This window comes from Oncorhynchus keta, chromosome 27 (assembly GCF_023373465.1).
Source record: "Oncorhynchus keta strain PuntledgeMale-10-30-2019 chromosome 27, Oket_V2, whole genome shotgun sequence".
Taxonomy (NCBI): domain Eukaryota; kingdom Metazoa; phylum Chordata; class Actinopteri; order Salmoniformes; family Salmonidae; genus Oncorhynchus; species Oncorhynchus keta.
In genome coordinates this window covers 41,225,221-41,246,318 of record NC_068447.1, presented here as the reverse complement: position 1 = coordinate 41,246,318, position 21,098 = coordinate 41,225,221, and the positions used below count along the sequence as shown (strand labels likewise).

Here is a 21,098-nt window from a genome sequence, read left to right as displayed (position 1 = left end):
TGATTGCATATGTCACGCCCTGGCCATAGAGAGGCTTTTATTCTCAATTTTGGTTAGGCCAGGGTGTGACTAGGGTGGGCATTCTAGTTTCTTTATTTCTATGTTTTGGCCGGGTATGGTTCTCAATCAGAGACAGCTGTCTATCATTGTCTCTGATTGGGAATCATATTTAGGCAGCCTTTTTCCCCACCTGTGCTTTGTGGGTAGTTGTTTTCTGTATAGTTTATTCACCTTACAGAACTGTTTTTTAAAATATTTTTCTTCTTCACGTTGTTATTTTGTTCAAGGGTTTTGGGTAATAAAAAATCATGAACACATACCACACTGCGTTTTGGTCCGATCCTCATTACGACGAGAGCCATGACAATATACTTTATAAATCTAGTATTTTGCTACACCTGCAATAACATCTGCTAAACACATGTATGTGACCATTAACATTTGATTTGGTTACGGAGGGAGGTCCTCTTTCCTCTCTATTGAATGGAAAGGAAAACCCATTTGCCCATATTGTGTAGAAGTAAATGATGAATACATTTAGGAAGTAAACATGTTAAGTACTAACAGTCAATATTGTCATGGTTATATTAAGAATAGGCTATACTGTACAAACACAGGCATCAAGGATGAGAACAGAGGAATCTGTTAGTAACAAATGTTCTCATACTGCTATATTAAGTACAAGCAATGCCAACATGTGGCATGCCAACATTCTTCTGAGAAGCATTCAGGCTTTTGACTGTACAGTCAGGGCTGCATATTGTGTTTCCTCTCAGACATTAAGGGTAATTTCGAAATCTTTAGTGGTAAAATTGTGAAAACCCATTGCTGCATTGCAAAATGTGTTGGTTAGCCACAAAACAGTTGCAAGTGAATTTTTAGATAATATGATCATTTAATGCAGGCTATATAATATATAATACACATTTAGATTTAGATTTGGAAAAAAACATTCTCTGACAAAAGCAAAGAACTTCAATGGCAATGTGTCTTTCACGTCAAAACAATATTACACTCACAATACTCCTTGCAATAACAGACAGAAATTGATGTTCAAAACCAAAATGGAGGTTGACACGTAAACACTGATGCCATTCTGAATAGAGGGGAAACCCCATCACTAGTATGGGTTTCCAGATTGATACTTCCCAGAAGAAACAACCATGGTAATTAGGATGGTTTAATGTGGGATGATTCTTTAAAAAAAAAAATCCATTATAACATGACCGACTATATTCAGACACACAATAGGAATCAAAGGGGGGAACAGATGTGCTGAAGCCAGGGAGGAATACAATTGGCCTACCTTCATTACTGTAGGCCTATCATGTAGGTTATACTGTATTATGCTGTAATGTAAATATCTAAGGTTTGCAGTGGTGGAGTTGAAGCTCATGTCCTTTGGTCAAAGACATCTACCTGACCTTAAAAAAAATAATACCCACAGAGCAAGCTAGTGGTATACCACCACCACTGCTTGCTGGAAATGTTACTGCCCAACTGCACAGTCCCTCCCTAACTTTGTCTTAATTAGTACTGTCAGCTCCTCCAACCACAAATGTTGGCCCCTGGCCCTCACAATTAAATCCTGCATAATGAATGATATGAGCAGGTAACCCAATTGTATAATTTATAGTAACAGAAACTTTACATTCAAAGTTTATTCACTCAAGTATTTGCACTTTAATGGTCTGGACTGGTTGGCAAATGTCTTATACCTTTGTACTCGGTACTCAGTACAGAATGGGCGGTGTCATATCGGAGTGTTATGACTGACGCGGAATATCATCCAATGGGAGATCGCATAAATATTTAGCTAGGTTGCTAACAAGCTAAGAAGGTTGCTAGCTAGGACCTATTGGAAGAAGATGGATACTGTAACGCTGGTGACGGTTTTTTTCCCTTTAATTCTTGATGTGACTAATTAAAGTCTAGTAACTTTGCCGACGTCACGAGATAATGTGTTTGCTGCCTGTCGATAAATTGGACGATATTACCTAGCTAACTCGCCGGATGTTTTAGCAAACTAGCTGATGTAGCATTTACAACAGTGTAACGTGTGTAGCTAGCTAAATCATAGACGTACAGTATGTAAGTTTATAAACTGTGGCTAAATCATCTATCTGGTCACAATGCTTAGTAATGTAAAATGTTTCCGTTAGTGAATGTCCTTATTTCTTACGTCCTTACCTGCTATCATAGCTAGTTAGCTAACTAGTTGCTACTGTTAGCTAATTAGCTAGCTAACGATTGATGATGTGTAACATAGACAGAGCGAAAGAGGCGAAGGGAGAGCCCAACTCAGCCAAAAATATGTCTTCCCCAGCAGGGGACATGTTTCGTTTTTTTCGCTTCCATTCAAAGCGATGAGTTTTTGTCTGGAGGTCAGTGTCCACTTTGGTCAACAAAAAATGTAATGGTTTATTTGTTCGAACATAAGTTTTGTAATGGTTAGGTTGTTACGAGTGTACTGATAACATCCCACAACTTTGAAAAACATCGAGGTGGCTATTCTGACATGAGGCTGTTCGCATAGCATCTCTATCCATTGACGTCAACAACCCTATATTAAAATAATTCGATGTTTCCACCAATCCAAAGAGGAATAAACGGGAGTTTGACAGCCCGCTGTGCTGCTTTGTGGACAACTACTCCATTGTTTGGGAGGAGAGACAACGATATTGTCAGTATATCCATAATCTTTGCCTTAAAGCAGGGATGTGAAACTCCAGTCCTCAGAGGCCGGCGTGGTGCGCACTCCCCCTCCCAGCAAACACAGCTGATTTAAACTCATTGCATTCTAAACTGGAGATTATGATTATTAGAGTGAAGTGTGTTAGCGAAAGTGTGACTGACACAAATCAGGCCCATAGGAACCCATAGAGAATGATAGAGGCCTCTAGTGGCCAAAAGGATGTTTTAACATTTAGCATGAGGCTGTGTATGTTTTGGTCCTACAAAGCTGTTTCCATCCTAACATTCAATAATCAATTAATTGCAGTCATTCTTGCACCATGCATGAAATATCAGTTCTAAACATGTCTATTTTCCTGCGCGCATATGACAGACTGTTGGTGAATTGAGCACGTCTCTGAAGCCGCTGAGCCGGAGGAGCGTTTATTAATCCTGCTGTAGTACTCATTGCAGCCAGCACTAGCAGGTCAAACAAACGACTAAAATTAACACGTCACTCAGAAAAACGAAATATGACTCGAGTCAGTAAAAAGAGTTGTTCAAAAATAAATAATAGTTTTCAAACTAGACATCACTAATTCCTATGGGTTGTAAGCCTCATTGGCGCTGTCACATATGTTATAATGGCACAGATAGTGGACTCCTCTTTATATCTATCGCTGTGTGTAACTTATTTCGCCACAGAGGAAGTGTACGCCCATATTCCCCCTCACTACTACTCATGTCTGTGTACATCTGTTTAACAGGAACCATCTTTGTACTGTTTAACAGGAACCATCTTTGTACACTGTGAAAGCGGTCCTCATTCTGGATAATGATGGAGAGAGGCTTTATGCAAAAGTAAGACTTTGATGATCAGGTGTGTTTTATACTGGACTTGAACAAAAGCCTGCACACTCAGTAATTCAGGACTGAGGTTGGCAAGCTCTGCTATGTAACTAATTTTGTCGTTATGCAATACCCAGCTGCATTAGCCTACCATTGGAAATGTACGAACATGGTCGATCCATATGTGTTCAATCACTTTTTTGACAGCAACCCTTTTGATTTAAACAAAACTTTCCATACATCTTTGCCCATGGATGTAGTGGTCAGAAAGTGACTTGTTGGACATGAATACCAAAACATTCAGGAGATAGAGGTGTTCAAAGTTGACCCATTTTGCATACCCCATCCTACCATGAGACATCCATGTCCATCACTGGAGAAGATAAATATTTAAGTCTGATATAATTTATAACCTTACAAAACAGGGTCTTACATTTCTTTTTAAATTTAATATATTTTTTGTTGTTGAATAAAAATCAAACATTTTTAACCTTTTTTAATGTAAATGATCTAATAATGTGTAAACTGTTTAAAAATGTTTTTTTTTTAAATTCTTATTCGCATCAGAGGTTTTTGATGTGCCAGCCATCGGTTGAGACACAACATGCTCTTGGGTACAAGGTGAGTGTCATTTCAATCATAGGTCCATTCTATGAATTATATTTCTATCTCTTCAAATCAATGTCAACTTAAATGGTCATGTCTATTATTTATATTTCAATAGGTTTCCTATGGAGGATTGACAGAATAATTTTAAACGAATAAAAAGCATGAGATGGCACACACCCAGCGAAAAGTATTTAGTGTAGAGATGCTGACTAATGGTGAATAAACTGTAGGCTATGAAAACCAGAAGAATCGCACACTCCATATATAACCTCCCAGTAATTCATTGGGTAAAAAAACAACATTTTGGCATCACTCTGCCTTCTTCAGTGTGGCACAGTGATGCACAATAAATTACTGGGAGATTTTTATATATGTATGGGACTTTAAAAAACATTTTTTTATAGCTTTCAGTATAATTTAAAACGGGTATTCCCATTCAAGTCAACATTCTCTGATGTACCGCCGGTACCATTTTGAACGTCTACATTTTTATTATTTTAGGACACCCACCCTGTATTCGAGCATGTTGTGCCTCAACCGATGGCGGGCACAAAAACCTCTGACGTAAAGTAGGGTCTAAGCTACAACATTTGTGAATGTTAATTTATTTTATTTATTTTTTGAGTTTACATGTTTTTAGATCATTTACAAAGCGGCAGCGTAGCCTAGTGGTTAGAGCGTTGGACTAGTAACCGGAAGGTTGCGAGTTCAAACCCCCGAGCTGACAAGGTACAAATCTGTCGTTCTGCCCCTGAACAGGCAGTTAACCCACTGTTCCCAGGCCGTCATTGAAAATAAGAATATGTTCTTAACTGACTTGCCTGGTTAAATAAAGGTGTAAAAAAAAGTCATTTACAATGAGAAAAAAAAACAGTTTTACAACCCTATTTTGTAAGCTTTTAAATGATATCAATCTCAACCGTTGTATCTTTTCAAGACATGGATGTCTCATGGTATGGTAGGGTATGCACCTTTTATCTCTTGACTGTTTCGGTATTCAGGTCCAAAAAGTCACATTCTCTGAATTTTCTACAATGGGCAAATAATGTAAGGAAGGTTTCAAGGGGTGCTGTCAAACAGTGATTGCATTCAAGTGGATTTACCCAACAACCAACAATATTTGTGGTATCGACCCCCTCATTCTCTTAATGCATTTTAATGCTTTATTGACAGTATTATGATGGCACCTACCCTTCAGTGAAGGAACAGAAAGCTTTCGAGAAGAACATCTTCAGCAAGACACACAGGACTGACAGTAAGAAATGCATTTGAATACACACACACATGCAGACTAGTTATATGCAGGTCAGCTTTGTTCACCTGCCCATGCAATTGCTAATAACCCATCTGCAACCTCCGACTATATGTGAAAATCCGAGGCCCGCACCCGACCCTAAACAACAAAAATATAGACAATTGACAGTGGGTACAGGATTTTTTTTTTTTAACTCCTACAAAATGTAGTAAATTATAAGCATAAAAATGGTTGCTATTTGTTAGTCAACTTGTCTATACTTAGATACGCATCTCTTCCGTCGTTACTTGTTTCCCTAGAAGACTAAATGACTCCTTGGTCACCAGAAAATGTCATACAACGATTGAAGCATTCATTCTATCTAGTTGACTACGATTCGGTACATTTTTAGGGACCGGGAACGTTTTAAGAAGTTTAGGGACCAGGGAGAAAGTGCAATAACTCTCCCTTATTGAATTAAACTCAGACTTGGTCCTTTTTGCCTCAGTTGATCGCCGTTAACTTTTTCTGCCCAAATTCCCAAAAGCATTTGGCGCGTGAACGGTTAGTGCGTAAGCCTAAGCTTTACGGCCTAACACCAGATCACAAAAAATATTACAGAAAAACCTCAATGTAGCCTTTAGATATGAATTGCACAATAATTATACATTTATGGATTTTTAATGCAAAGTTTCTCTTTTTTTCAACCCACACTCCACCAACATGCCCTTCATCCACACAATATTTCATGACCCTAAACACACCAGCCCCACGGATATAACTGCGGGTTATGAGTCAACTCGCACTTCACTAACACATGCACAGGTCATTGAATCGTGTTTTACCTATTTGTCTCATTGTCATGTTTCTGTGCCTACTCAGGTGAGATCGCTCTGCTAGAGGGCCTCACAGTCGTCTACAAGAGCAACATTGATCTCTTCTTCTATGTCATTGGAAGCTCACATGAAAATGAGGTCATCATATTGGAAGGACGTGATTGGAAACAATAAATGCATTAATTGTATGTTTCATTTCAGTGTACTCTGACATTCTTTAAATAACCTTTTTTGGTGTGTGTTTTTGTTTCCCTCCAACAGTTGATGCTAATGGCTGTTCTGAACTGTCTGTTTGACTCACTTAGCCAAATGTTGAGGTGAGATCTAAAGCTTATTAATTACAGCACATATTTAGTCATCGATCATCAAAAGGCAAGCCTTGGAAAATGATTTCTCTGTTGTCTGTCTCTGTAGGAAGAATGTTGAGAGGAGAGCTCTACTTGAGAACATGGAAGGTCTCTTTCTAGCTGTGGATGAAATTGTGGATGGAGGGTGAGTTCTATATCTTATACATTAATAGTTGATCCATCCTCTTGTCCAGAATGACTTCCAGTTAGTGCTTTCATCTTAAGGTAGCTAGGTAAGATGACAACATGTCCTGGTAAATACAACTTTTTCTCAGTAAAGCAGCTGTCAGTAAAATCAGTGGTAGTAAGACCAGTGTGGGCAGTGGTATGTATTGATGGATGCCAAGGGTAGCCAGGCTTCCCCCAAAAATTGAGAGGAGAAAAAAAAAAGCATCCGAGCAAACGAAACGGCGCCCTTCTGTCTCTGTGTGGGGCATCTATCTGACGCTGTCTGTTCCAAAAGAGTATGATGTTGTTGCTGCCCATAGCATTAAATGCAAGGGATGCTAGCGAACATTTGGCATCCCTTCATTTAATTTTTTTATTTTATTTTTTAAAGTTGTAAATAATAGCCAATCAGTGAGATCAACTGTGAATGGTCCTGGCGCACCAAAAAAGTGTCAATGGAAGCCAGTTTGGGTTTGGCGTCACTCCTATCAAATCGCGTCGAGAGCAAAACGTCATTGTCAGAAAAAACGGAATTGTTGCATCTCGTTGCGTTGTCCTCCAGTAGCTAGCTAGCTAGGTAAAATTGGCCCTTTCCTAAATTAGCCATAGATGGAGATAGACATTTGGACTTGTGGTTTTACTTTATTCTCTGTACTGGCCAATGATTGTAATGGTGATTCTGACCCAACCATTCATTCATACATTGTACCCCTGGCCTTTTAGCTGTCACTGTATTAGACTAAGCATAGGTGATTTGATGTTGAAATGGTGCTGGAATAGTGGAGGCAGCTCCTGTTTTCTTTGCGACTTGCGGTAACTCTCCGTGGAGTAGTTGTTTAGTGGTGCGAGGTATGTCGGAAACATTAACTTGCTTGACCATGCTGTAGGTCATGTAACTGTTTGTTACATACAATATGCTTTGTGGATTCCACCGGACAGACGTTGCTCTCCGGTTTTGTGATGAAACAAAGGTGAGGTTGAAATTATTCTGCCGCTGTGTCTTCTTATTGTCTCTGCCTTTACAACAAACACAATGGCAAGACATATGAACTAACACGTTACGCAATTATCACAACACAGGTTGTAATGTGCCTTTATTTCTGGCTTCCCCAGTGATTTAAAAAATAAAATACATTTTAACCACCCACTGCTACTGAGTGTGGCCCTCTGTCCTTGCAGTGTGTGAGCGATAACAAGCTTTTCCCTGCTGTCTCGTACAGAGTGATTCTGGAGAGTGATCCTCAGCAAGTGGTCCACCGCGTAGCTCTAAGGGTAAGTAAAGGTCTCTCTCCTCCCCTCCCATCCTCTCCCTAGAAAGTACTCTTCACTCAACCTAGTGGACCTTAATGGAAAGTGTTCTGAGTATTGGTGCTGTTGTGTGACCAGGAGCTAAAACCTGCCAAATACAGGTAGATTTTGTCATTGGTGGAAAATGTGTCTATTTCACCAGCCACTGTTGGTGGGTGGTCACAGCTCTACAGTGTGAGCATTTCACTAGCATTAGTGAATAAAAAGTCAAGTATGATCACATTTATAGTCAAATAAATGCTGCAGTAGCTTTTTTAAAAGTATTTCTGCCATTTTTGTATCATAGCTGGTAAATTTATCGTACAATATCAAAGAACTACAAATCCTATATAGCCTATTACACCTTGCGCTGAAACACTGCCTGGCTGGGGGTTGTGCGCAGGTGAAACGAAAGTTTACTGAAGTTAGACTTTATGCTTGTGTTTCTTGGCTGTTTACATTGTTTTGTTCCCAAGCTAGGTTGTTTTTCTGGTTTGAGTTTCAACTGTTTTGAGTGTTCAACTGAAGAGAAGATGACATGGCTACTAGTCAGATAAAATCTCACGGGCACAAACATTACTCCAGTCGCGCAACCACGGCAACCTCCTGCCCTAAAAGGGGCAGGTGGCATTTTTGTCTCCTCTGTGATATTTTGGTTAAAAGACTGGCGTTTTGGCTGGTGGACCAAAATGTTATTGTTATGCCCTGAAGGCCACTATGTGTTCTCTCCTACAGGGGGAAGATGTGCCTTACTCAGAGCAGACTGTCACCCAGGTGAGAAAAACAGCCCTAATTACCTCGTTCATCTCAACATACTACACTGCTCAGTGTGGAATATGCTCCATTGCATTATTGACTTTCCACTCTCCTGAGACTTAGGCTGTGTCCCAAATGGCACCCTATTCCCTATGTAGTCCACTACTTTTGACCAGGGCCCATAGGATTCTGGTCGAAGTTAGTGCACTATATAGGGAATAGAGTGCCATTTTGGACAAAACCTTAGAGATGTGCCAAATGTCCTAGCTTGGGAATCCAGACTGAATCACGCTACACTTCACCTCTCTCTTGTTTTGCTTCACTAATTTAGTGACAGTGGAGTGAAACAAGAACTGAAACGGAGCTGAATTGAGTCTAGATTTCCAGGCTACCAATGTCCCTCTCTCCTCTACATGGTGGTGATCCGCATACTTCACCATCTCCGATCCTACCGTGTTGCTTTCACACTTCCTTCGTCCTTTTGGATGTGAATCACACACTTGGAAATGATTGGCTGATGGTATGGTAGCCAGTGGTGGTTTCCATTGTGTGTGCACACGCCTGTGTGCGTCTGCGCTTAGCTCCTCTCCTGATTAATGTCCTCATTTAAGAGGCCTGTGACAGGCTGCCATCCTGCCATCCCTTCCCTCTCTCTCCATCCCTTCTCTCTTTCTCTCTGTCTACTGATTAATGGCTGGCTGTCTTCCTCATGCTTTATGGTTCTGGTTCTCCTTTCCTTCAACAAATTAAGATGATTAATTAATTCCTGCATATTTTCCTTTACTGGCATTACTCATCTTCCTCCATCTAGCCGTTTTGTTAAACTTTTTGTTGAGGTCAATTTAATGATTGCATTTTTATGTGAATCATATGGTCTCCCTCCATTTCCTTAAAATGGTCCATTGGTCTTCTAAACCAAGGTGGATTAGATTCATTCGGTTGATTACATTCATTTGTTTCGATAGGGAAAGTCATTCGTTTTGAAGTGCAATTTAAAAAATATGGAAGTCAAAATTTTAGGGATGTAACGATTCCCCGATACACGTCGGTCCCCGGTTTAAAAGTTTAAGATACGAGTGCATCGGTCCGCAGGAGCCCAAACTGATCCAAATGAAGCATGCATCGGTAAGAAAACCGAATGAAACATTACGAGTAGCCAGTTCACTATAGTTTGTTTACTTATAATTTATTTCTGCCTTATTGGGAAAATACCTATAATCTATTGTGACTGAATTGCTGCGTCCTCTCCTTCAGCCTATTTAAACTTTTTTTGTATGTAATTGCGATTTGAAATTGATCAACAAGTCACCAACGAGGGGTAGGTCTACCCTATCCCTGTTCTAATATTCGATGGCTACATCTGTGTGATACTTTAAGCATTCAGATGTTTGTAAAATGGCTTTTGCAATATTAAATCATAGGCTTTATTCATTGAGGGACAACAAATGTAATTTGCTGGGTCATTGTTACCAAATGCGCTGTAGAAAATGGTGTTTTACTGGTGGAGCTGTGTATGCTAAGGATTGAACACTCATATCTTGCTGATTGCACATCCTAACTGCTGATTGGGGCTTTTCGATTGCCAGGTTCACTGTACCAAATATTTTTGGTAGTTGTGCTTTCAACAGTCAGTGCGTTTACATGGACAGGGTAATGGTGTGATCTCGTAACAAGACCAGCGATCAGTTTTGTTGGACCTCACTGGTCTGAACTCGAGACGAGAGCAGCCTTCCTCCGTAAGGTTCCAACTGTCAAAACCATTTAGCTTTTGAGATGAGGGTGAATTCCAAAACTGTGTTCTATTCATTTCTACAGAGTAACATGTCTATTTATATCTCAACATATGAATCTGCTATATGACAATAAGTGGGTGATGAGGATTTAAGATCAAAAACATAAATTGCCCCCTCAGCTCAAACACTACACCTCTCTCTCTCTCACACACACACACAATCAATATCTAGATGCATATCGTGCTTGTAAGGAGAGATGCATGCCCTCATAAATTGGATGTCGTTAACGAAAGCTGGATGGCTGATTACACAGATAGGTTTGTTTGTATGTTTACTTGTGTTGGTATGATCTGTTTTATGAGGCCAGTTTTTCATCCACAGGTGCTGCAGTCTGCCAAGGAACAGATCAAATGGTCTCTGCTACGATAGAACCTGTCGACTCCCCTCATCTAACACTGTACCGCCATTACCCATGGCTCCCTCTCTCTGTGATGCCATCTCTTCCCCTGTGCTCGTTACTCACCATTCCTCCAATCAGGACTGATGAGCGGATGATCGCTCAGCCAATCAGACACTGCCAGGGCAAGGGATATCTGAGTTTTGTCTGTCTGAATCAATCATTTCTATCATGTGTGTGTCTTTACTGTGAAGGTGTATTCTTCTGATATCTAGTTCTAACGCTAGCTATGAGAGAGATTGGATGCTAGCGTGTCCATACATTCCAGTGGTTTGATTTGCGTTTTCTTCCACAGTCCCTTACCACTTCCGTTGACCGCTTCATGCCCCTCATCTCTGATAACATTACATGGGTTTAGTACAGACCATAGAAATGACTCCTTTCAAATTCTATGGTCCGATCAGGCAACATCGTTGTTAGGCGCTATGTGCTCTTCGGAAATACTTTATGAACTCGGTCATTTAAATCTTTTGAATAAAAAACATTTCTAGACACTGACGCTTCGACTATTATGATATTTTGTGGTTGGTTATGTTCTTGGTCGCCCTATTGAGCTTGTCACACATTGAAATATGTTAATGTAAGGTTTTTATAAATGAAAACTCTGGTAGACTATGCTCCATTACTCTCATATATATATCACACATACCATGGCTGTCAGCCAATCAGCATTCGGGGCTCGAATCCCCCCAGTTTATAATGCCCTGTAGATTACGTGGAATTTCAGTCCACTTGAATCATGTACTGTCTCCTCAGTGACAACATTCCCATGTCAGACAATGTATTTCCAGAGAACTTGGCTGGCCAAACAGGGAGAGACTCACAGCTAAAGCAAGGGCTCCATCTCCTGGTTGATGCATTAAAACCCATTCCCGAGGTAAATTATTTTGATGTAATAACTAAGTGAGTCTTTATTGAGACACTCAGTTAACGTTATGTGTTTAGGTGCTGATGAATCATGTCTTACATGTTTTTACCTTGAGTTACCTTGATTTCCCTTGGTAATCTCACTACACATTCAATCCAAATTGAGCAGTAGAGAGATGAATTGAAGCATGCAATTCATCTTTTTTTTTTTTGTAGAGCCCTCACCACCACCACATTAATTTTAAGTCAATTGAAAGATGCCCTCCAGAGAAATGGGTACGGAATCAGGCACTATATCACATTCTTTTAGAGTCTGCATTCCTCCAGCACTGCTGGGTTGTATTTATAAGGGCACGCAAATGAAAATGTTTTAACTTTTCGGAATGGAAATGGATATTAAGAAGTTCAGATGGCCCCTTCCTGTTTGTCTGTTTTGGTGCCTATTGCCCCTAGTGTAGTTACACACATTCTCAATCTGACTTCTATAAGGTGTTTTGATGCAAACTGAGATGTGTACCATGTTTCATAACTGGTCTACCATTTATTAATGTGAACTGTATTGGATCAGTAGAGCATCAGTATGATAATACAATGACTTTAGTATTTTATATCTATATTTTTTTAAATGTTATAGATTTTCCCTAGGTGTTTTTAATGTACAACAGGCAGTGTGAGTGAGTAAGTTTCCAACCCTAGTGTGTACAGACTCATCTCTAGGACAGAGAGCATGTACTGCTCATGGACAATGGACGGATGAGGTTGCTGTTCACCTCTGGCTCCCTTCTCTTTTCTATTCTCTCTATCCTTAATGAGAATTTGGCTCGGATATCGAAGGCGGAAAGAGATGAAGGGAGTGTTCAATTAATGTCCAGTCAGATCAGAGGAGTTTGATAACACTGACCCTCGGTCTTATTAAAGTAGAAGTAAAAATGGGGAATGGGCATGAAAATCCAAACCGACGCACCCTTTCTTAGCAAGTTTGTGTTTCAAAGAACAACAGGCCTGAAACCTGCTAGTGAGGGCTTATAAGCCTTGAACTAGACATGATTGTCCTTTTTCTTAAGATGTTTGCTTATTCGACCTGCTCAGACACAATGCCGCTGTTTTTGTCCCATCAATTACAAGGCTCGAGCCCACCACACACCCCTGGCTCTTTTACAGCGTGTTATGTACAGCGTGTCAACCGTGGCGTTTCAGACTATTATACTCATTCCTGTATAATTAATATAAATTACCTCTATGGCGTTTTACGATGAAAGATAATTATCTGATGAAATATAGCCGTTGACTGCCCCAAGGTGCTGCCAGCCCTCCCGCCAGTGGAGTATCTGGTTGGTATTGAAGGGACGGCAGGACACACACAGTGACTGGGACATATAGAACATCTAGATGACGACTACGTGCGTGAATGGCAATGCAGTACCAATGTGTGTTTTTGTGCGTGCGGGATCCATTTCAGCTGTTTCCCTCCCACCTCTGCTGGGTGAGGACACGGCGAGATGAATCGAAGCACCTACGGCAGTGCTGCTGTCTCTAACCTTGTCCTCTTTAACCTTCACACCTCCTGATTTCCCTCCTGTGAAACCACACACTGACTGGGACATGTGCTATAGGTTGAGCTTCAGTATCAGCGAACTGGTTTGATATTGGGAGTGGCGAAATGGCATGGTAACGGTGATGGTAACACACCTGTCAGTCATGGCATCTCTGTATCCACTTCAACACAGTAAAGAGTGGTGGACTTGCTAGCAACACAATAGAGGATCTGACTAGAGGCCTGACAGTGGGCCCGTAGGTTAAAGCCCATAACTGTTTCATTACCCACACTTCCTCTTCCTCGATCACTGGAATACACCAACGCTCAAACATCCACTCCGCTGCTACTGCAGCATCCACAATGTGATCATTCAGAAGAAGTTGTTGTTGTTTTTTATCATAGGATAGACTGACGCATCACACAAACCAAACATTTGCACCCCTATTTGTCTGCCTTCAACAGAATAATGTAGAAAAATAGAGTCATGAGCAACATTTCCTCAATTTAAAACAATCAGAAAATAATTTATAGGCACAGAGACTGTGTGAACAAGAGCTATAAAGGTGTGTGTGTATGGAGGGGAGCTGGGACTGAAAGCATGGATGGAGGAGGGGTAGTAAAGGGGTCTTGGGCTGGTCTCTTCTCAACAGCATCACTACAGTATGACATGCTTTATGGCTCTGGTCGCCATGGTGGCCCTCACAGGGGCTGTTTATGGATTCCCATAGAATAGAAAATCATTGCTGTTTTGCTCTGTGGAGTAGCCGGCCAAAAACAACACCACCATCAGAGCACAGACCACAGCACTTTCTCTCTGCCCCGGCCCCCTCAGCCATAACTCAGCACACAGTCTGTTTTTGCGAGAGAAAACAATTATTGTATTCAAATCAATGCCATAAGATGACGATAAATCCCTGGTGCAACTGTTTAATTCCGTGTTGATGTATGATTTTTTTTAAATGTCACAAGGACCGTAGCTGGTTTGTTAGCTGCTGTTGATCCTTTCGGTGGGAAAGTTAGAGGTTTGTTAGGATAACGCTTTTTTTCCCTCCTCCCATCATTGAATAACTTTGCTTTTACACTAAGCTATTTATCCATCCTTCATCATGTTTCATTTGCTTCTCTAACTTGGTCATTATAAATATTCCAGCACCTTGATAGGTTAATGACATGCATTATCCAGGGTGTAGTAAATGGGGGGAATACTTCAACTTGGCTTGTCTTCTCTCCGTCTTTTGTCCTACCATTCCTCTATGCCTTTTGCAGTTCCTTATGCCTTCAGCAGTTTTACTTTTGGCAAAATGTTTTTCCTTGTCCCTCACTGAAAGTCTGCTCTCAATTTGTTTTAATAGTATGTTATGTCCGAACACATGTGAAACGTGTCATACGTGGCGTGAACCCTCAGATGTCATTCCGCACAAGGCTGTTGTGGGAAGAGGAGCTGCTAGTTTATCTCTGTCTGTCGCTCTCTCTCTCTCTCTTTGTGATTTAGAAGCATAATGAAGTCCCTTCAGATCCAGGCCTCTGTCTTGCTGTGCTGTAGTACCCAGACGACAACCGCTCTTCCTTTGGACCCGCTGACTGCTGCAGAGAGCTGGAGGAGGGACCACATCTGGTCAGCCAGAGGCCTCTCTGAGCAGAGTGTGCAGCCCCTGACCCCTAAACCCGGGGCAGTCTGCCTCCAGCCATTCGGTCCCACTGTCTGCCCTCATGCCTCCAGCTTATCCCAGCTTGTATGCCCACTGATATTGCTGTTTCATGGCTATCAGAGCCAGAGGTTGAGTGTTATTATGAAACAGTCAACCTACAGTTTGGACTGGAGGAGTTGGCTAGTGATGCAAAGAGAGGGTGAAAAAAGAATTCCCATAACTCATTTTCACTGCAGACATCAGACATACAGCCGTCTGTGGTGGCAGTAAAGGTTTATGGGTGTTTTTCCTGGTGTTATCCAACTCCAGTACCATCCCTCGGGTGGGGGGACGACGACATATGTTTCTCCTCCTTTGTGGCCGTGTTTAGTCTTGTTTTTGTCACATTCCTCTGTCTGCCCTCTCTATGCTCTTTAAGTTTTTTTAAACAGTATGTTTTGGATGTGACTTTGAACATGGCGTGGCTAAAGAATGGGAGGGAGAAAACAAGCGTTTTATTCTGTGGCATACTGCTGTAGCCTTCAGTTCACCCACCCCTTCTCCCTCCCCTCCTTCCTCTGTCATCTATTCTTTCTCTCTCTCACTTTCTCCCCTCGCTTCCTCCCTCCCCACGGATTCCCCAACCACACCACAACCCCGTTAACAGACATACGCTTGACAGATTTACCGCCGCGGTCTTTCCATTGGCCGCCAGCGCGACGTGTGATTTAGTGCCTTGTCCTGATTGGCCCAGGCGTGACAGGGCAATTTATGGCCGTGCTGTGATTCGATGCCAGCTGCCTTTGAAGTGAGTTACAGCTCTGTCGCTTATAGGACACAGAAACGGTGTCAGGTTTCAGTCATAAACTCTTATCCCTGAAGGGAGGTGGTGCTGCCTGCTGGATAACGCTGGACTGACGTCACCATAGGGGAGGAGAGACCCAAGCACTAGCCTACTAGTAGAGAGTCGCAGAGAGAAAGGCGGATAAATAGGAGAGACCCACTCCCTACTAGAAAGAGTCACACGGAGAAAGAGGTCAATATGAGAGGCAGCCCGAGTCACACACACACACACACACACACACACACAACTGCTCCACCATCATCATTGAATTGTGTGTGTCCTGTCTGTCTGTAGCGACTTCATCAGATATTTATTTCTCCAGCAGTAGACCGGTATCATAAGGATCAGTAACTGCCTCCTCAACAATCCACCCATCTGACCCCGTCTATCCCCGGCCCATACATCCTGTAATCAACGAGGCAGAATTATATCACTTTATTATATATCAACACCTATAATAAGACTTAAAGTGGCAAACTAAATCACTATCGCATCGCTGATCAACAGACGCAAAATGCCAGTCATTTTGAATCCCTGTCTATCAGCGATAAATACAGTTTGCGCGCTACACATTATCTATCTACTGCCTAGCTATGTTTCCATCAGCCAGACATAAAATGACGATAAATCACTAATGCAAATGTTTAATTCCGTGTTGATGAATGATTTTTTTTTTTTATGTCACAAGGACCGTAGCTGGTTTATTAGCTGCTGTTGATCCTTTCGGTGGGAAAGTTAGAGGTTTGTTAGGATAACGCTTTTTATTCCATCATTGAATAACTTTTGCTTTTACACTAAGCTATTCATCCATCCTTCATCATGTTTCATTTGCTTCTCTAACTTGGTCATTATAAATATTCCAGCACCTTGATAGGTTAATGACATGCATTATCCAGGGTGTAGTAAATGGAAAAAAGACTCCAACTTGGCTTCTCTCCGTCTTTTGTCCTACCATTCCTCTATGCCTTTTGCAGTTCCTATGCCTTCATTCTATCCCGTGGAGGTCCAAAGGAACCCATGGCCTGTATTCATAAAGCGCCTCACAGTAGGAGTGCTGATCTAGGATCAGGTCCCACCCATCTCTCCGACTCTAATCTTTTTTTTGTATCTTAAAACAAATAAAAATAAAACATACAATCTACCTGCAGTGAAACCACTCAACATTTACATTACATTCAGTTCTCTAACCGTCTCCCGTCCAGAGCGACCCACAGGAGCAACCAGGGTCAAGTGCCCCGCCCAAGGGCACGTTGCCAGATCTCGCACTAAGCCAAAACGTGGTCCAGAACCAGTGGCTTCATCTAATTCATTATGATCCAAAAGACAAAACTGATCCTGGATCAGCACTCACTACTCTGAGACACTTTATAATATTAATAATAAATAAAGTTATTCTAATTTATGAATATGAGCCCAGAGTGTACTTTTGTACCGGCAGTGACCCGTGAATATCTCTAAGGGTAAATGGTAAGGCCGCCCCTGTCTATCAAACCCCAGGGATTCATGCATCATTCACCTGATATCAGATCCCTCCTCACTCCTTCACCTGCCTGACACTTACAGGTTAGGTTGGTCTGCTCAAGTGGAAAATTGCTGGAAAATAGAGAGCGAGAGAAAGAAGACCTGGACAACTGCAATGTAAATGCATAATTCCTTGAGAGAGAGAGACCGGGATATGAACTTGCTTAGCTCGAGGTTAGTACATGGCAGACTGTTGCTGTGCTGTGTTAAAAGAGAGAGAACCGGTTCTGCACCTAAACAGCATAGCTCCTCGCTTCTGTGTACTCATGACTGACATTTTGGCTTTTGCAAGCAAAGTATTGTATCTACATAAAATATATTGTTTCTATTTTCATTCAAAATATATACAAGTAGACGCCTTAACTACAACAACATTCTCAGTAATGGTAACAGGTTTTTATTTATTATTATTGCTATGACTGTGATGTTTGTTTTTTTGATCGACCTTAGTTGAATGCATTGACTGTAAGTCGATATGGATAAGAGTGTCTTCTAAACGACCAAAATGAACAATTGCAAAGCACACTGGGTATTATTATTGGCCTTGTTTCGCAGGCAGAGTTCATTAGAATAATACCCAGCATACTTGCAAGTGTTCAGTTTGACATTATTTTACATTTACATTTTTGACACTCATCCCACCATAGTGCCATCAGACTTCTGATTTCAATGCAGGGTGAGCTGCTACACATTTGTTTTAAATACAGGTCTCGAAAAAGTATCTTGATACAAATGAAATTGGATTGTATTTCAGGCCGGTGAAATAAAAATGACTCAAAAGTAATTGAAATACGTATTTCAAATACATGTAACAGAAATACTGCCCATCTCTGATTATGACAAGACAGCCTAATCATATCAAAAGCGTATAATAGTTATCAAGTGAGCATTAAAAAAAAGATGTTGCCACAATGTGTAAGGTAAAGCGCTAAACCTTTTTAATGTTCTGTTTTTGATCGCTCCCATCCGCCTCGTTGGGTTAATATGCCATGATTGTATCATATCTCCATGCGCATCGATTTCAGAAATGACTAAGTATGTCATACAGGTTGATTACAAACAGGGCTGGAATATTGCTTCAATAAATCCTCCGCATGACTTCAGCATGTCAGAGCAGAGCAGTCAAGTGATCAGACTGTCTCTCATACCAGGGCTTGTGTCTCAAATGGCCCTCTATTCCACATATAGAGCCTGGTCAAAGGTAATGCACTAAATAGGGAATAGGGTGTCTTTTGGGATCCGCCCCCAGAAGTCACACTGCTACAGCTGAGCCTAGAAGTTGAGCCTGGAAGAAGCCTTGTTAAAATTCTCCTCTATGGTGAGCACAGATTAAGGAGACTCGTATTTCATGTGCAGCATATCTATGACCTGTACTATATATATATAAATATTTTTAACACTTTATCTAACCTACTTCTCGGTCCTGACTCCTGACATACTGTTGCTGTAACAGATTTAGAGAGGCCCTTGGTGAACTCAGAGTGACTAAATATGTGAAGGGCCTCTTTAGACAAGCAAAATATGTGAAGGGATTTTTTTTATACCAGCAAAATATGTGAAATGACTTTTTAGACCAGAACAATATGTATTTAACTAGTCTTCCTGACTTGTGACATACTGCACTGTAGCTAACAGGTTTAGGGCTGTATCCTGACTTGAGAGCTGGTGATTACATTTTTGCCCACGTCTCCAAATGAATGATTTACACACAAGTCTGAGTATTGCCTGCTTATCTCAACTCTGAGTTGGGCCCTTGAGAGACTTTTTGGAGATCTCAGAGTGTCTTACGTAAATAGAGACTAGTAGTGCAGACTACAGCATGCTGACTGGGTGGCAGTGACGCCCACCCATGATGTCTTGGCTCGATATTCCCTGAAGAGGGACCAGCCCCGCCTCGCCGGCCTTGACGGGTCCCAACGAGCTGCAGATTAATGGGGTGGTGGTGGCGTGGGGCCACAGTGGGTTAATGTAGCTGTCTGTCCCAGCTAAACGCCTATGACTCTCTCCAGCCTCCTCCTGTCTGCAGGGGGCTGGGGTGGCAAACCACTCACTGAGGCACCCACCCATGTTGTCTTGGTTTGGAAAGAAAGGAGGGCTGGACTGGGCGCCGGCCTGGAAGTGGTGTCAATCCTATGCAGGCAATGTGAATGACTATTGAACCAATACAACACCAGATCTCCACTCTCTCAGCATGGGGGTGGACAGAAGGGGAAAACATTAAACTTTGTTCTCGTCTGTGAGTTTCATGGGTTAACACATGAATATGCATGATTTGGTGTGATAAACATGTAAGTAGGCCAATCGCGTGACTGTTTCATCGTTCAAATCCCTAGTCACTCATCATATGCTCTGATGGTGACAACTTCTCTTCCAGACTTGATCGGATGGGACAGGAGTGTTGAGGAATGGGAATAACATGCTTCAGCTAATTAATCTTGAGTGTTACAAAAGTGTCAAAAAGCAGCTTATCTGGTGGTAAACAAACTGTAAATTGAAACTTTTTTTTCAGCTTTTGCTTATCGTCCCATATAAAATAAATTCTATAGTATCACAGCCAGGGGACTTTTTAGTATGTTTAAAAAGTAAATGATCAAGTGATTGCCTGTGCAATATAGAGCTGCTTTCTATCTGTTTTTAGTAGGCAAAAGATGCATCTAAAACAGTGGAGGCTGCTGAGGGGAGGACGGCTCATAATAATGTCTGGAAAGGAGCGAATGCAATGGCATCAGACACATGGAACCCACGTGACGGATGTATTTGATACCATTCCACTAACTCCGCTCCAGCCATTACCACGAGCCTGTTCTCCCTAATTACGGTGCCACCAACCTCCTGTGATCGAAGTCTTGTTACATTTTGGTAATTTTGCTGACGCTCTCATCACACCATAGTGCCATCAAAAGTCTGATAGCAATGCAGGGTGAAAGATGGCAACAAATTGTGAACTGCTGTAAAAAAAAAAAAAGTTTAAAAAATGGCACACAAATGTGTCTTGTTACAAAAAACCATTGGATTCAGGCCAGCAGTGAAATACAAATGACAAAATATTCCAAAGTAATTGAAATACATATTTTACAGGATTATTGCCCATCTCTGCATTTACCCATTAAACCAAATGAATACAACTATTTGGAAGCCATTTTGTCTATCACCCTTATGCAGTAAGTCATAAGATGGCTGCCATTTTAAGGGTCCATTCTTGCTTTCCTGTCCCAAGAGAGTACTTCATGCTCACTGATGTCTTGGGTCCTCTGAACAGCTCTTTTATGGGTCTATTATGCCTCTGTGTTATACTCTGTATAAGGATTCAGACTCATATATAATTAATTTCAGAATAATTGCATTCAGTATTTCAGAATATAATATTATTTTGGTGTTTATGAAAAAAAAAGATTGTTTTCACAATTTCTTTATGCAGCGCTGTTGGGATTTCAGAATTTATGGAAAATGCCTCCTGGTAATGGAAGTGTTTATGTATCTGTTTACTAATAGGCTGTCACTTGAGAAGCATTGGAAGGTTGTGGTTTACCTTTAGAAGCACATCATGATATAAACCATGCTTTACGACTTGGTCCTCATTTATAAACCAATTGATCTAACACACTTTTAAGTGCCTAAGCCTGAACTCTAGGTTTCAAGGGACAAGGCCATTTCTGTATTAATATTTTGTCACTGGGTGGCTACACCGCCGGTATGTACTAGGTAGTAGTACCTGTGTGTGTAGAGGTGGTGTACAACGGGCGGTGGGGTTT

General features: G+C 41.3%; 1 protein-coding gene across 6 annotated transcripts; it reads left to right on the top strand.

Annotated features, from left to right (window-relative positions):
* The first annotated feature begins 1,745 nt into the window (after positions 1–1,745).
* LOC118360074 (coatomer subunit zeta-1-like) lies at positions 1,746–11,447 on the top strand. Of its 6 annotated transcripts, none has more exons than XM_035739161.2 (10): positions 1,746–1,886; positions 3,466–3,534; positions 4,090–4,143; positions 5,305–5,386; positions 6,248–6,339; positions 6,463–6,518; positions 6,616–6,693; positions 7,937–7,988; positions 8,739–8,777; positions 10,874–11,447. In XM_035739161.2, the coding sequence occupies exons 1-10, from the start codon at positions 1,869–1,871 to the stop codon at positions 10,919–10,921; spliced, it is 588 nt and encodes a 195-aa protein (XP_035595054.1). In that variant the 5' UTR covers positions 1,746–1,868; the 3' UTR covers positions 10,922–11,447. The 6 variants fall into 6 exon arrangements, with proteins under 6 accessions (XP_035595054.1, XP_035595057.1, XP_035595056.1 ...); XM_035739160.1 differs by having other exon boundaries at positions 1,854–1,892; XM_035739162.1 differs by lacking the exon at positions 1,746–1,886 and adding an exon at positions 2,352–2,384.
* The last annotated feature ends 9,651 nt before the right edge of the window (positions 11,448–21,098 follow it).